Source organism: Mobula hypostoma, chromosome 2 (assembly GCF_963921235.1).
Source record: "Mobula hypostoma chromosome 2, sMobHyp1.1, whole genome shotgun sequence".
NCBI lineage: Eukaryota > Metazoa > Chordata > Chondrichthyes > Myliobatiformes > Myliobatidae > Mobula > Mobula hypostoma.
Window position 1 is genome coordinate 81,639,961 of NC_086098.1, and position 17,437 is coordinate 81,657,397.

At 42.4% G+C, this 17,437-nt stretch overlaps 1 protein-coding gene across 1 annotated transcript in view; it reads left to right on the plus strand.

Annotated features, from left to right (window-relative positions):
* Positions 1 to 17,437, plus strand: part of elp3 (elongator acetyltransferase complex subunit 3) — a 124,000-nt gene that overhangs the window by 28,429 nt on the left and 78,134 nt on the right. The window contains exons 8-9 of the mRNA XM_063071557.1: positions 9,875 to 10,036; positions 11,962 to 12,088. Coding sequence (XP_062927627.1) covers positions 9,875 to 10,036; positions 11,962 to 12,088 — 289 coding nt within the window. The remainder of the gene's footprint in view (positions 1 to 9,874; positions 10,037 to 11,961; positions 12,089 to 17,437) is intronic.

A 17,437-nucleotide genomic window follows, 5' to 3' on the forward strand; every position in this document is an offset into this window, starting at 1 on the left:
TCATTACATAACACCCAGTCCAGAATTGCCTTTCTCTGGAGCTGCTCTGAAAAACCGATTTGTAGGCATTCCACACATTCCCACTTGTGATCCGGTACCAACCAAATTTTCCCAATCTACCTGCATATTGAAATCCCCCATGACTATTGTAATATTGCCCTTTTTACATGCCTTTTCTACCTCCTGTTGTAATTTGTATCCCATAGCCTGGCCACTGTTCGGAGGCGTGTATATAACTCCCATCTTTTATCCTTGCAATTTCCTAACTCTACCCACAAGGATTCTACATCTTCCAATCCCATGACACCTCCTTCTAAGGATTTGATTTCATTTTTATCTAACAGAGCTACTGCAAGCCCTCTGCCTACCTGTCTTTTTGATACAACGTGTACCCTTGGATGTTAAACTCCTGACTGTAATCTTTTTTCAGCCATGACCCAGTGATGTCCACAATGTCGTACTTGCTAACTGAAAACAAGGTCTTCTACCTTATTCCATATACTGTGTGCATTGGAATATAACACCTTCGGTCCTGTATGCATCACCCTTTTTGATTATGTACTCATATTATACTTCAGCTCATTTCACCAACTTCAATTTTGTCCTATCATCTGCCTGTCCTTCCTCGCAGTCTCTCTACACACTACATATAGTTTTATACCAACTGCCCCATCTTCAGCCCTATCACTCTGGTTACCATCCCCAAGCCAAATTAACTTAAGCCCTCCCCACCAGATCTAGCAAATTTGCCTGCAAAGATACTAGCCCTCCTCAGATTCAAGTGTAACCCGTCCTTTTGTACAGGTCATACCTTCCCCAGAAGAAGCATTCATTTGCCAAATCATCCTATTGTGCATGGCACAGTGAGGGTACTCTTATTACCCTTAACGGTACCCATAGTATGTCAACCTGTCTGTTCCATTGTGTACATTGCCTTGCTCCTGTCTGTCCTTTCTTACAGATTTGCTGGTCAGTACATCTACTTTCCTCTGAATCCCTCCACTTTCTCACCTGGTTCCCATTCCCCAGTGCCAAACTAGTTTAAATTTTCATGAGTAACACCAGCGAACCTCCCAGCCAGGATCTTGGTTCCCCTCTAGTTTGGATCCAAACTGTCCCCCTTGTCCAGGTCACCCCGACCCAGAAAAGATTCTGGTGATTCAAGATTGCTTATTGTCATAAATACAATGGATTCTGCAGATGCTGGAAAACCAGTGTAGCACATGCTAAATGCTGGAAGAACTCAGCAGGTCAGGCAGCATCTATGGAAAGGAATAAATAGTTGATGTTTTTGGCTGAGTCCTTTCATCAGGGCTAGAAAGGAAGGAGGAGGGAGAGGTCATACAAGCTAGAGGGTGATAGATGAAAGCATGTGGGAGGGGGAGGAGGATGAAGGGGAGGTGATAGGTGGAAAAGGTAAAGAGCTGGAGTAGAGGGAATCTGATGGAGAGGAGAGTGGATCATGGGAGCAAGGGAAGGAGGAGGGCACCTGGGAGAGTGAAAGACAGGTGAGGAGAAGACATGGAAGCTAAAGTGGGGAATGAAGGAGAGGGGAGCAATATTACCAAAAGTTTAGAGAAATCATTATTCATAGCATCAGGTTGGAGGCTACCCAAACAGAATCTGAGGTGTTATTCCTCCAGCCTGGGAGTGGCCTCATCATGGCAGCATGGACCAACATGCTGGAATGGGAATGAGGATTGGAATTTAAGTGGTTTGCCACAGGAAAATCCTGCTTGTTGCGAATGGAGTAAAGATGCTCGACAAAGCAGTGCTCCAGTCTACACCGCGTCTCACTAACGCAGAGGAGGCCACATCAGGAGCACTGGATATGGCAGACGGTCCCAACAGATATTGCCGTCACCTGGAAGGATTGTTTAGGGCCCAAATGGAGGTGGGGGAGGAAGTGAATGGGCAGGTGTGGCACTTTTTCCACTTGCTGGGATAAGTGCCAGAAGGGAGATTAGTGGGGAGGGATGAAAGAACAAAGGAATCACAGAGGGAGCGATCCCAGCAGAAAGTGGAGAGTTGAGGAGGGGAGATAAAGATGTGTTTGGTGGTCAAATCCCATTGAAAATAACAGAGGTTGCAGAGAATAATGTGCTGGATGTGGAGGCTCATGGGGTGGTAGATGAAGACAAGGGGTACTACATCCCTGTTAAGGCAGCAGGAAAATGGGATGAAGGCAGTTTTACTGAAATGGAGGAGTTGCAGGTGAGGGCAGCATCAATGGTGATGGAAGGGAAACACTGCTTTTTGATGTTCTAGAAAGAAAAACCCAAAGCTGGGTAAAGACGTGCCCCAGAAAAGCAACTGGGAAAAGAGAAGGCATTTTTACTGATGACAGGGTGGAGTCAGTAGGTTTATAAACGATATTGGTAGATAGTTTGCCCTCAAAGATGAAGACAGAGAGTTCAAAAAGGGGAGAGAGCTGTCAGAAATAGACCGAGTTATTGTTATTCGTCAGTTCACAACGTGTAAAGAATGAAATGACTGTCACTCCGGATCAGTGCACTATGAAAAAGAACAGAAACATAGAAAACACAAACTACAAATATAAAAGTAATCCTATAAAACACATTGTACGAGTAACTTGATTATGGTCATATATACAGTACATAAGATTTGCTTATATTCACTTAATGTGGGATGTAGTGGGGTGGTTTAATAGGTGATGGTGCTGATCAGCCTGACGGCTGGTGGGAGATAACTGTTTGCGGAAGGTATCCAAGAAGCTAAAATCCCGTCCCCTGCAGCAGCCGTGCATTCATCTGTACTATCTTTCCATCCCTGCCTTTACTGGTACCTGAAGTTATGTGTAAATTCAGCTGTGACTTACACTAAAATCCCATCAGAAATCAGAAACCATTCTATAACTGTTAGAAAAGTTTATTTTGCAGGATTGATTCATGCCGCAGTGTTAGATGCCACCTTCAAAATTTTGATAACTTTTCAATTCAGCTACCAAACAGACAAATCTGTGGATTCTATTTGTTCCTTGATCCTGATATAAGATTTATAATTTTCCATTTTTTCTAGTTATTCTTAATGTTTCTCTTGATCCATTTGAAAGTTTTCTTTGGGTTCCTCTAGTGCATGAACTTGATATGGTTCATTATTTTTCGACTGAAGAGCATTGGGCAGCATGTTAGAGAAATGCAATAACAGTGCCAGTGACTCAGGTTCAATTCTGCCACTGTCTACAAGGAGTTTTTACGGTTGCCCTGTGTTTGTGTGGGATTCCTTCGGATGCTCTGATTTCCTTCTATATTCCAAAAATGTATGGATCAGTTGGTTAATTGGGCAATGGGTATAACTGAACCCATTGTGTGGAAGGGCCTGTTACCATGCTGTATCTTGACATTAAAAAAATACGTAAATCGGTGATTAAAAATGCTGTCCTCTGGAGTTTGATTCTGATGCATTTAGGTGCTAAGACCTCTTTGCCTAGATGGTTTCCTTGGTTGTAGCACAGAGTCATACCTCTCCAATAGAGATTCTCTATATCTGCATGACTCAGATTTACTTAGTGTCCATTACGCCACTGGTGTTTAGGGTAGCTATGAAGGTCTTCCATCTGACGGTGTTCAGGGCTTGCTTTATCATGCCAGTAGCTTTTCGCTACTGTCAATCATGCAAGTCCCAGGTGGAGACATGGGAACACCGTCACACTCAGATACAGAAAGATTCTTCATTGCTGTTCCCTTAAGAATTTTGTTTTACCTGTCAGGGTTGTTATCCCTCAGCTGACCCGTGGACCGCTCTTGGTCTGGCCTCTATCCCCTGACCTGTCTGACCCTACCAAGAGCCAACACATAAAGCCCTGACTCAAGCCAACATAGCTCTCTGAGTCACTGAGGCATGCAAGCCTCCAAACCGAACAACGAGTTTGTGTTTCTTTTGAAGGATGACTGACGTTGACTGGGAATCTATTTTCTGGCATTAACAGCATAATTCCAGCAGAGGGTACTCCTCTCACACATCCTTCAGGACAGATTCAGACTCAGACTCATTTACTTATCACTTGTAGATCGATAAATAAAGCGAGGTGTGTTGTTTGCATCAACGACCAGCCCGACATAACTGAGGACAGCCACACATTCCAGTGCCAGTAATACATGCTCATCCATATGAGATTGTCGATGAACTGAATATTTAAAGACTCTTCACTGTGCATTTTCAAACAAAGTTTGAACTGAGTCTACGCAGAACAGAGGACTGTCTTGAGTTTGAGTTGAACTGAGAGGGACAGTACGTTGTTATTTAGCAAGCCCCTTGACAGTGTTGACAGACAGAGGGATCCTGGTGTCCAAGTGCCGAGCTCCCTAAAGGTGACTCTACAAGTTGATAGGGTAGTAAACAAGCATATGGAATGCTTGCCTTTATTAGCTGAGAGACTCTCAAGACTCAGGGAGTCATGTTGCAGCTTTATAAAACTCTGGTTAGGCCACATCTGGAGTCGTGCATTGAATTCTAGATGCCCATTCTAGGAAGAATGTCAGGCTTTGGGGAGAGTGCAGAAGAGGTTTACCAGGATACTGCCTGGATTACAGGACAGGTTGTGCAAACATAGGTTGTATTCTCTGGAGTGGCGGAGGCTTAGGGGAGACCTGATAGACATTTGTATACTTAGTTATAAGAGGCACAGATAGAGCAGACAGATGGTTTCTTTTAACCAGGGTTGAAGTGCCTAATACTAGTGTAGCCCCCGGCCAACCTCAGGGTCTCTCGGCTCGCTGTCATCTAGGGAAACAGCCCTCGGCCCCTGCAAACTGGGTAATTAGTTTCTGTGGATGCTGTGTGATGTACCCCACCCTGCCCAAATAACAGACAATACACCAGATACAATTAAATGATTTACAGTTTATAGATATTACTGGAACTATATAATTAATAGAGAATAAAATATAAAAGGCGCCACACTTATCAAAGTTCAATCTCTTCATGCACAAAACAGTTGGAGCTCTGGACCCTTCTTCTTCACCCTGCGACCCCTCGACCGGCCGCCTGGGACCAACAACGGTGGTCGACCAGGCACTCCACACGAGTCCGTCTCCATCTCCCCTCCTCGCTGAACGCCCCGCTCGGGTCCTTCCCCGTCAGTGGACTTACAGCACCTTGTCCATTCTCTGTCTCTCTCTCCCGCCTTCTGCCCCAAAACCCCGCGCATACAACTCTTCCAGATACACCAAAATCATAGCAACTATCCCAATTGGTTAATAGCACCCTGCTATCTGTATTAACCCAAGCAAATGTCCAGCTAGAGACTTTCTCAGCATTTAACATAACAAAGAAGCATTCCCGATTATAACATAACAAAGAAGCCATTTTAATTAGCCTATGCGGTAAAAGACGAAACCCCCTTACACTAGAGTGCAGCATTTAAGGTGGTGGGGAGGGAGGTTCAAAGGAGATGTCCAGGGCTAGTTTATTTTACACAGAGAGTGGTGGATTCCCAGAACGCACTGCCAGGGTGTGGGAAATGTCATCGAGGCAATCAAAAGGCTCTTAGATAGGCACATGAATATGCAGAGAATGGAGGGATATAGACATTATAAAGGCAGAAGGGATTTGTTTAATTAGGCATTGAATTGGTTGGCTACAACATGGACCGAAGGGCATTTCCAATGCTGTTCTGCATTCTAGGAATTATACGAGATGTGATCACCGATGATCAAAGACTTTCTGCACAGATTATTTTAAATTGCAGATCCTGGACTTGGGTGAGTAATGTGGAAGTTGTACTGCAATAGGGTGCAGTTCAGTAGGTTAACAGAACTCACTACCTTCTCTTTGTTGGTGACTTTAGGCATTATTTTGGGGAAAATTGATTGGAAGTGGGGTACTGGCACAGGAAACAGAGACACATATATAACCAAAAAGCTATCGAAGAGAAGGTTGCAGTGATTGCCAAGCTTTAGGGAGTTTCACTCCCACAGGCTTGAAACAGTGTTGTTCAAGGCAGTACAAGTGACTCTTGAGCACTTCTATGCACTTTTTCTCTGTACCGTCAGCAGATAGTAACCAAGGGGAGGTTCCTTACTGACTCTGATGTGGCAGACATGGAAGGAGGGAGAGTGCGATTTTTCAAACAAGGTGTCGAGACATAAATCCCAGTATGGTGCTTACTACGTAGTGACGTAGGTTGGAAGGTCCATGTTTCTGACTGTTGGGGGGGGGGGCAGTGTTGTTGGATCATAAACACGAGAAATTTTGCAGATACTGGAAATCCAAAGCAACACACACAAAATGCTGGAGGAACTTAGCAGGTTAGGCTGCATCTAAGGAAATGAATAAACAGAACTTTTTAGGCCAAGACCCTTCTTTCAGGGCTTGGATCATGATGCTTTTGAGGTACAATATTTGTTGCATACAGCCGTTTTATTAAGTGTTATAAGAGCAAAGAAGTGTGGAGAGAGCAAAGAAAAGACCAGACTAAAAAGTAGCAGTGGTAGTCTCATACCAGATGAGAGATAACAGAAATTCCATTGATAACAATTAACAAATAAAATAGCTAGATTCAAATAGTGTGACACCTACTACTGAAACTAAGAAGTTTCTAGAAAAATACGAAGACAACTGTACTGTAATTACCTGAAAATTCACTGAACAATTACATGCATATACACTCCATGACCACTCTGTTAGATCAGTGCTCATCTGTACACCTGCGCATTAATGCAAATAACTAATTAGCTAATCATGTGGCAGCAACTCAATGCATAAAAGCATGCAGGCGTGGCCAAGCATCAGAATGGGAAAGAAATGTGACTTTGACCATGGAATGATCATTGGTGCCAGATAGTGTGGTTTGAGTATCTCAGAAACTGCTGATTTCCTGGGATTTTCATGCATAACTATCTAGAGTTTGTAGACGATGGTGCGAAAAACAAAGAAAAATCCAGTGAGCGGCAGTTCTGTGGGTGAAGACACCTTGTTAGTTGGAGAGATCAGAGGAGAATGGCCAGACTGGTTCAAGCTGACACTGAAGGCGAGAGTGACTCAAATAACCATGCATTACAAAGCTGGTGTGTAGAAGATCATTGCTGACCACATAACACATTGAACCTTGAAGAAGATGGACTACAGCAGCAGAAGACCACAAATGTACACTGGCCACTTTAATAGGTATCGGGCCACTGAGTGTATAAAAATACAAGCAAGCATAGAAAAGTTAAACCACAAGAAAAGTAACAATTCGTCATCCCAATCAAACAGGGGAAAGAGGTATTATTTGGAAGAAGAGGATGCATTGAGTTTGGGGACATTGCAGATTTTTTCACCCCATGAAACAGTATGTGATCTGGGAGGAAAGGTGCTGCAGGAAGCTTGCAACCTTTGGTTGTTCAATTATAGTCTATATCCAGGAAATATTTCTTTGGTGTATTTCAATTAGCTTCTTAGCAACTGATGATTACATATTGATTGAAGTGCACAATTTATTTGCAGTTAGTATTTTTTCGATTAAGTGATTACTGCAATTATTTGAGTTCTTTATGTTTAAACTCAAATGATTACTTTGTTATAACGCAACGATTTCCCAATCTACGTCAATGTTGTAATTGAATCAGGCAAGCGGAAAATGGGCTGGAAGGAGAGGACGTAAAAACTGAAGGGTCATTCTAATAGCTGGACTGGTAACTGACCGGTAGTTCAGGGACTTACTAACTACAGTTGGCTATAATAATCACAATCACATTTATTATCACTGACATGAAATTATGTGATAAATGTGAAAATCAGTTAGAAAGGGAGCTAAAATGCTTATTTTGCATTAAAATTATTTATTTATTTAAAGATACAGCGTTTAACAAGCCCTTCCAGCCCAGTGAGCTGCATCACCCAGCAACCCATCTATTTAACCCTAGCCAAATCACAGGACAATGTAGTTGACCAATTAGCCTACTAAATGGTACGTCTTTGGACTGTGGGAGGAAACTGGCGCATGCAGAGGGAACCCACTCATGGGAAGGAACGTAAACACTTTTTACAGATGGTGTCAGAATTGAACTCTGAACTCCGACACCCCGAGCTGTAATAGTGTTGCGCTAAACGCTACACAATCTTGGTGCCCCATTTCCTTCCATGTTATACTTCATCTCATGGCTGGGATAACGGGAAATCTTGCCAGTGATGCAGTCTGTACTTCTGCAGGCTTCTTGTGGGTTGTCAATGAATTGCACTAAAATAAGAGAGCAGCTGTATTATACCACAGGGAGCTTGAAGTAACTGTGTCTTAATCTCTTGTCTTGTTCTACAACTCCCAAGTCCCTCATTTCACTCAAAATGTTATTTTCCATTTCAAAATGGAATGATGCCACAGATAGATGAGGTCTGTAAAGAAAGCTTTTGGCACATTGGCCTTCATAAATCAAAGTATTGAGTACAGGAGATGGGATTATATGTTGTAGCTGAATAAGACATTTGCAAGGCCAACTTTAGAGAAATGTGTGCAGTCCTGGTCACCTACCTACAAGAAAGACATCAATAAGATTGAAAGAGCACTGAGAAAATTTACATGGATGTTCCTGGATCTTGAGGACCTGAGCTATAGGGGAAGTTTGAATAGTTTAGGACTTTATTCCCTGGAGCGTAGGAGATATTTGATTGATGTAGACAAAATTGAGGGGGATAGATAGGGTAAATTCAAGCAGTCTTTTTCCACTGAAGTTGAATGAGACAACAGCTGGAGATTATGGGTCATTTGTTCACAAGGTCGCTGATAAGATAGATGAAGATGGTTGGGCCGAGGACACTGCTTCGAGGAATCCTTGGAGGTGTCCCAGGATTGGGCTGAGTAATCTCTGACAACCACAACCTTCTTCCTGTGAACAGGATGATCCAGCCACTGGGACAATTTCCCTTTGGTGCATTTGATTTTACTTTTACCAGAATGCCTCGATGGCATATTTGGTTAAGTGCTGCCTTGATGTGAAGAGCAATCATTGTCACCTCAGTTCCAGAATTCAGTGCTTTGATTCTCATGTGTTGCAGAGGTAGCCAGACTTGAGTTCTGCACTGCTGTCAGTTTGAACTGATGGGGAATAGGAGCTTATCAGGCATTGATCAGACTGCACTTCGAATATTGTGAGCAATTTTGAGCCCTGTATCTAAGAAAGGATATGCTGGCATTGGAGAGGGACCAGAGGATGTTCCCAGAAATGAGGAGTGATTGATGGCTTTGGGCCTATACTAACTGGAGTTGAGAAGAATGCGAGGGTATCTCATTGAAACCTCTCAAATATTGAAAGGCCTAGATTGAATGGATGTGTAGAGGATGTTTCCTGTAGCGGGGGAGTCTAGGACCAGAGGGCACAGCCTCAGAATTGAAGGACATCCATTTAGAACAGAGATGAGAAGGAATTTCTTTAGCCAGTGGGTTATGAATCTGGAATTATTTGCCAAAGATGGCTGTGGAGGCCAAGTGATTGGATACATTTAAAGCTGAGGTTGATAGTGTCTTGATTAGTCAGGGTTCAAAGGTTACAGGGAGAAGGTAGGAGAATGGGGTTGAGAGGGATAATAAATCAGCCATCGAGCAGCAAAATGGATGGGTCAAGTAGCCCAATTCTGCACCTTTGTCTTACGGTCTTTTGGACACCTCATCTCAACAAATTTCAAGCCAGTTATCTGAGTGTAGAATTATAATAGAAGAAAAGTAATTAACTGTACACAGTATCTCCTCTAATCTCCCTGAAAAATGTTTGAATTTTTAAGTATTTTATGTGCCTTTTTGTTACTGACTTCTTGGTGAACCTTGTGGTCCTTGCTTACAGTTCGGATGTGACAGTGACACAGGCACTTTTTGTTGTTTAGCCGTTGCTTCTGGCCATGTGTTCTTTGCCTTGGTGAATGGGTTTTAAACTGATTTCAGGTACTCTGAGCGTAGCAGTACGAAATGCATTGGGATTACGATTGAGACCAGACCAGACTACTGTCTGAAACGCCATCTCAGTGACATGCTGCATTATGGGTGCACGCGATTGGAGATTGGAGTGCAAAGTGTCTATGAAGATGTAGCCAGAGACACTAACAGGTGAGTGTTGCTTGAAACCTAAATGCTTTTCACAGACATTTTCAAAATTATTCCTATTTTGTACCATGTTTGACCTCGACCTTGTGCTAAACTAGTGATATCATGAGGCTGATGCCTCAATATCTATAAAACCGAACTTTGAAAGCAATGTACACTGTGCACTTGCTTCTCTGTTACATTCAACTAAATTGTTGCACTCACTCCAGGGACAGTTTATCCTTCCTGTGGTGTGGTATTCAGAACAGAAGGGGTAATTGTAGCACAGTCATAGCAGGGCAACAAATACACACAAGGGTAGGAACTCTTCTTAATGCAAGAAACTACATTTCATGCCAAGACCTTTCATCAGGACTTAGTCATAGTAGGGCTTTCCACAGGAATTATACTAATACCCTTGTATTGCTGTCCAAATATATATATTGCATTACATTGTTTGAATTCCCTCCTTTAAATTCTCATTCTATCTAGTTATTCAATTAATTTCCTTCTAGATCAATAGATTTCCCACAAATTCATCGTCTTCAAATTCAACACATAATTCCTTGTGAGGGATTTTATAAAGTGTTTTCTGGAAGTCATGTGTAACTTCCATAAGGACTCTTGTGAAGTACAATTTTGAAACAAAATACTATATATCCTTACACAAACAATAGAAAATCTGCAGGTGCTGGAAATCCAAGCAACACACACAAAATGCTGGAGGAACTCAGCAGGCCAGGCAGCATCTATGGAAAAGAGTACAGTCGATGTTTCGGGTCGAGACCCTTCATCTGTCCTGACCCTCCCCACTCATGCTGCCTGACCTACTGGGTTCCTCCTGCGTTTTGTGTGTGTTGCTCTGGATTTCCATTATTTTCAGAATCTTTTGTGTTTGCCATATATCCTTCCTTCCTAAAATACAAGATACTACTGTATTCCTGATTTTTCCCCCTGTTCTATAAGAAACTCGCTTGTGCTTCATCCCTCTTTCCTCTACAACAGATGCTCCCTCCACCCTTGGTTGCCCAGTATTCCTTTGGTTTCACTGATAGCATGATTATTGTACACAAAGGCACGAGAAGTAACTGGGTGATGGAGATGGAAACTGAGTGCAAAGTGAGATAACTGGCCCAAAATTGAGCATAGGAAAAATGATTTTTGAAAAAACTTATGGTTAGGTCTAGATGTAGACAGACGCTTTAAAATTGATACCATTCAGAGACACAGCACAGTAACGGCCCTTCTGGCCCACAACCCTGTGCTGACCAATTAACGGATGAGTCTCTGGAATGTAGAAGGAAACTGGAGCACCTGGAGGAAAGACATGTGATCATGGGATGAATGTACAAACTCCTTAGAGTCAATGGCGGGAATTGAACCCAGGTTGCTGGCATTGTAATAGCATTATGCTCACTGCTACGCTACTGTGTCACTCCCAGTTTGTTGAGATCCGCAGCTTTAACATTTGTAAAAATTGATTTAAGAATAAAGTGACTGACACTAGTATAGGTAGCATAAGGATTTGCCAGCGACTTGGGTTCAGTTCCCGCCACTGTCTTGAAGGAGTTTGTATGTTCTCTTAATAACAGTGTGGGTTTCCTCCTGGTGCTCCAGTTTTCTCTCACATTTCAAAGACATATGGGTTAGTAGATGAATTGGTCACCAGGGTGTAGTTGGGTGGTGTGGACTCATTGGGCCGGAAAGGCTATTATGGTACTGTATCTCTAAATTAAAAAAATGAAGTGATTTGATTTTAAAAAGTTTGTAAGAGACTTTGTAAGTTTGTAAAAGTTTGTAAGATTCGTGTAAGAGAAGATTCAGTCAGATTTTACTTTGGATCCAATTGGTGGTGTTTAACTGCATCCTATTGATGCGTGTCTCTTGGGAACCCACTGCAAAGAAGTCATGAATCATCAGGTTAACACTTGCTTCTCCTCTTCCCTCAGGGGTCACACGGTCAGAGCAGTGTGTGAATCATTTCAGCTGGCAAAGGATGCTGGCTTTAAAGTTGTGGCGCATATGATGCCTGATCTCCCCAATGTTGGTCTGGAGCGTGACATCGAACAGTTCATTGTGAGTGTCCATCATTGCAGTCTTCCTTTGTTCAAGTATCGATCGCAGTTTTACCCACCAATTGTTGTGCATTGGTATTTTGTTGTTGGTTTAATATTGTCACATCGTATAGACAAGACACAGTGAAGAGTTTGTCTTGCATACCATTCATACAGATCCAATCATTACACAGTGCATTGAGTTAAAAAAAAACAATGTAGAATAAAAAGTAAAAGCTTCTGAAAAGGTGCAGTGTAAGTAGATGATAAAGTTCAAGATCATAACGACGTAGATTGTGAGGCCAAGAATCCATTATATTGTACAAGGAATCTGCTCAAGAGTCTGATAACAGCGTGATAGAAACTGCCCTTCTGCCTGGTAGTACCTGCTTTCAGGCTTTCTTGTGCCTGATGGGAAAGGGGAGAAGTGAGAAAGTCCTGGGAGGATGGAGTCTTTGATTACATCAGCTGCTTTACTGAGGCAGTGAGAAGTACAGACAGAGGCCATGGAGGGAAGCCTGTTTCCTGTGATATGCTGACCTGTGTCCACAACTCTCAGTAGTTTCTTGCAGTCATGTGCAGAGCAGTTGCCAAACCAAACTGCTGTGCTGAATTTCTTTAGCTGCCTGAGGAATTAGAGATGTTGGTGAGTTTTCTTGTCTGTGACATCATAAGGAGGAGTTGGTTGAGGTGACAATGTGATTGGCTACTCTGATTGTTCCAAAAGATCAATTCCAGAAGAAAGGTAATAGTCAGTGAACTTGATGTCCAGGCTTCATCTGTGGAAGTGTGACATCAAAGAGGTGATATTAGAATCAAGGAGGGATTTCCACTAACTGCAGTTACCCCCAGAACAGAGGAAGACGGTTGTGTGTGTTGGAGGTGAATAACCCTCAGTCCTAGCACGTCACTGCTCAAGATTGTCAATACTGTATCCCGGAACAAAACACCTTCATCAGTTACCACATTCAGAATGTCATAAAGTCAGAACCCAGTGTGTTCAGTCTGAATTCCAGTTCCCCACGGTTCCATCAGCAACATATTACAACCAATAAAATTTTTGTGGGCGTATGGGTGTAACTGCTCTGAAGCTGTTTGTACGGCCTTATAATGAACATAAGGATTAACATATGAGAAGCATTTGATGGCTTTGAGTCTGTATTTGCTGGAGTTTAGAAGAAAGAGGGGTATCTCATTGAAACCTGTCATACATTGAAAGGTCCAGTTACAGTGGACATGGAGAGTGTTTCCAATAGTGGGAGAATATAGGATCAGAGGGCACAGCCTCAGAATAGAAGGATGTCCCTTTAGAACAGAACTGAGAAGGAATTTCTTTAGCCAGGGAGTGGTGAATCAGGGGAATTCATTGCCACAGAGGGCTGTAAAGGGGTTGATAGGTTCTTAATTAGTCAGGGAGTCAAACATTACCGGGAGAAGGCAGGAGAAGGAGTTGAGAGGGAAAATAGTCAGCCATGATCAAGTGGCACAGCAGACTTGTTGTGCCAAATAGCCTAACTCTGCTCCTATGTCTTATGTCTCATGCAACACACATCAAAGTTGCTGGTGAACGCAGCAGGCCAAGCAGCATCTATAGGAAGAGGCGCAGTCGACTGCGCCTCTTCCTATAGATGCTGCTTGGCCTGCTGCGTTCACCAGCAACTTTGATGTGTGTTGCTTGAATTTCCAGCATCTGCAGAATTCCTGTTGTTTGCGTTCTTATGTCTCATGATCACTCTTGTAGGTTATGGGTTGTCCCATTTAAAATTAACTTGTGTCCACTACTTTTCAAGTGGGCATGAGTTCAGGTCTCCAGGCAGTCTGTTATAAACGTCAACGTCATGCAACACACAGCTCGAACCACATCATCAAGTTCGCCGATGACATGACCGTGGTGGGTCTCATCAGCAAGAACGATGAGTCAGCATACAGAGAGGAGGTGCAGCGGCTAACGGACCGGTGCAGAGCCAACAACCTGTCTCTGAATGTGAACAAAACAAAAGAGATGGTTGTTGACTTCAGGAGGACATGGAACAACCACTCTCCACTGAACACCGACGACTTCTCCGTAGAGATCGTTAAGAGCACCAAATTTCTTGGTGTTCACCTGGCAGAGAATCTCACCTGGTCCCTCAACACCAGCTCCATAGCAAAGAAAGCCCAGCAGCGTCTCTACTTTCTGCGAAGGCTGAGAAAAGTCCACCTCCTACCCCCGATCCTCACTACATTCTACTGAGGTTGTATCGAGAGCATCCTGGGCAGCTGCATCACTGCCTGGTTCAGAAATTGCACCATCTTGGATCGCAAGACCCTGAGCAGATAGTGAGGTCAACTGAGAAGATCATCGGGGTCTCTCTTCCCGCCATTAGAGGCATTTACACCACACGCTGCATCCATAAAGCAAACAGCATTATGAAGGACCCCATGCACACCTCATAAAAACTCTTCTCCCTCCTGCCATCTGGCAAAAGGCACCGAAGTATTCGGGCTCTCACGACCAGACTATGTAACAGTTTCTCCCACCAAGTCATCAGACTCCTCAATACCCAGAGCCTGGTCTGACACCAACCTACTGCCCCTTACTGTGCATGTTGTCTTGTTTATTATTTATTGTAATACCTGCACTGTTTTGTGCACTTTATGCAGTGCTGAGTAGGTCTGTAGTCTAGTGTAGTGTTGTGTTGTTTTTTACGTAGTTCAGTGTAGTTTTTGTATTGTTCATGTAGCACCATGGTCCTGAAAAAGTCTCGTTTTTACTGTGTACTGTACCAGCAGTTATGGTCAAATTGACCATAAAAAGTGACTTGACTGTCTCAGAGCAAGCCTGCGTAGGAAACTGAAATACCACTGTGATACAGTGATCATACCGACAGATGTTTTGAAAATATGCCTACCCTTCATCAGTTCTTAACCTGAACAGTCGATTGTTTATTCCCCTCTTTGGTTGCTGCCTGACCTGCTGAGTTCCTCCAGCGTTTTGTGTGAGTGGCTCAAGATTTCCAGCATCTGCAGAATGTCTTGTGTGGCACACACAAAATGCTGGAAAAGCTCAGCTGGATAGGCAGCACTGATAGAGGGGAATAACTTGCGTTTGTATACTTGAAAATTGCCAGTTTGGTTGTTTCTTTTTGTATTTTGTGTTTGTTTACTTCTGTTCCTACAAAAGTTGTGCAAGAGCAAATTTTCATTCTTGGTAAATTTTTGATAGTGAATTGTGAATTCCATAATGCCAAATTTCTGTTGCCTGAACTGTGATAGTGGGGTGTACGCTGTACAGTCAGTGTTCCTGCGACTTTCAGTACTTCCACCAAATAGTGCTCAACGTAGAGGACATTCTAGTTCATCAGCTGAATGGAGTGGTAGGGGAAGCTTCATGGAGCTTGAAATTCAAGTTGAGGACTCCCAAGGCAATTCCCTGAATATGTATATCATTATCTATAGTGAGATACACTCAGTAATCACTTTATTGTGTATTAGGTACACCTGTACACCTGCTTGTTGATGCAAATATCTAATCACCAATCATGTGACAGCAACCCAATGCATGAACACATGCAGACATGTACAAGAGGTTCTCAAAGTTTAAAATAAACTTATTATCAAAGTACATATATGTCACCATAATCAACCCTGAGATTTGTTTTCATGCAGGGTTTAGTGTTGTTCAGACCAAACATTAGAATGGGGGAACAATTGTGACCTAAGTGGTTTTGACTGTGGAATGATTGTTGGTGCCAGACAGTGTGGTTTGAGTATCTAATGCTGATCTCCTGGGATTTCCCTAGAGTTTAAAGAGAATGGTGTGAAAAATGTAGAACATCCAGTGAGCCACAGTTTTGTGGGCAAAATACCCTGTTAATGAGAGAGGTCAGAGGAGAATGGCCAGACTGGTTCAAGCTAACAGGAAGGTGACAGTGTTGTGCTGAAGAGCATCTCTGAATACACAACATGTCGAACCTTTAAGTGGATGGGCTTCTGCAGCAGAATATCATCAACTAGTACTTAATGGCCAATTTACTACGTACAGGAGGTACCCAATAAAGTGGCCACTGAGTGTGTGCTACACTGAGGATTGATATTATATTTTGCTTGCTAATACTTCTGTGAAGCACCTCAAATACACAACATTAAAAATGCTGTTTAAAGATACAACTAGATAGAATGGAATTGATGATAAATGTTGTAACACAGTTAGAGATAAATGGTTAGACCTAAGTAAGCCAATCTGAGTAAAATAAAGAAGCAAAGAATTTGGTTTTAAGCAGATTCGATCTGGCTGTGAGCATAAATTAGTGTTGAGAAAAGGTCTGGAACAAGTTAATTAGTGTTTCCGTGTCTGCTAATGCAGTTTTGTACAATGAAGAAGAAAGGAAATTTGATTTGCTGTTCCAGGTGGTTATATATCCACTGGTGCGGGGTGTAGGAATCTCAGCTGTGCGAGGCTGATGGTTAGGGTCAATGGATCAATTGGTCTGTCCATCACTTTCAAATATTTATATGTGCATTTGTTACGTTATCCCCAAAGTATTTGCCATCATTTGATATATTCCTGAGAGTGAAAGGGGAAAATGCATAAACCAGGCACTTCCCTATTTTGACAGCCCAGTTCCCTTTCTAACAGATGTGCTGTGGTTGCACAGAGGAGCTGAGCCAGCTGCTTTGGTTTGTTTTGCTGTCTTCCTTGCTTCTCTATATTATGACCAAAATCTTGCTAATGTTAAGTCTCTGTTAGATTAGGGTGTAGAATTATTATTTTTCTTGTATCTCTCTTGTAGTTTAACTTTCCTGTGCTTGCTCATAATTTTTATATAATCACCTATATATGTGTAACTGTTCAGTAAGATTTCCAGTAATTATACTGTAGCTGATTCTGTATTTTTCAGAAGCTTCTCGGGTTCTTCTGTAGTAGCTGTTACACCACTTAAATCTGGCTATTTTATAAGTTAATTGTTATCACTGGAATGTTGCTATCGCTAGTATAAGTATGAAATGGCTACAGCTGCTTTCTTTTTGCTATTTTTTTCTTTGTTCTTAGAACATAGAACATTACAGCACAGTATAGGCTCTCTCACCCACAATGTTGTGCCAACCTTTTAACCTAGTCTCTAATCAATCAATCTAACCCTTCCCACCTGCACAGCCCTCCATGTTTCTATCATCCATGTACCTAGGGTTTTTAAATGTCCCTAATGTATCTACTTCAACCACCACCTCTGGCAGCACAGTCCTTGCAGCTACCATTCTCTGTTTAAAAAAAAACATACCCTTATGCTTTTCTCCAATCACCAGAAAATTATGCCTCCTCATAATATCCATTTCTGCCCTGAGAAAAAAATCTGAATACCCACTCAATCTATACCTCTTATCATCTTAT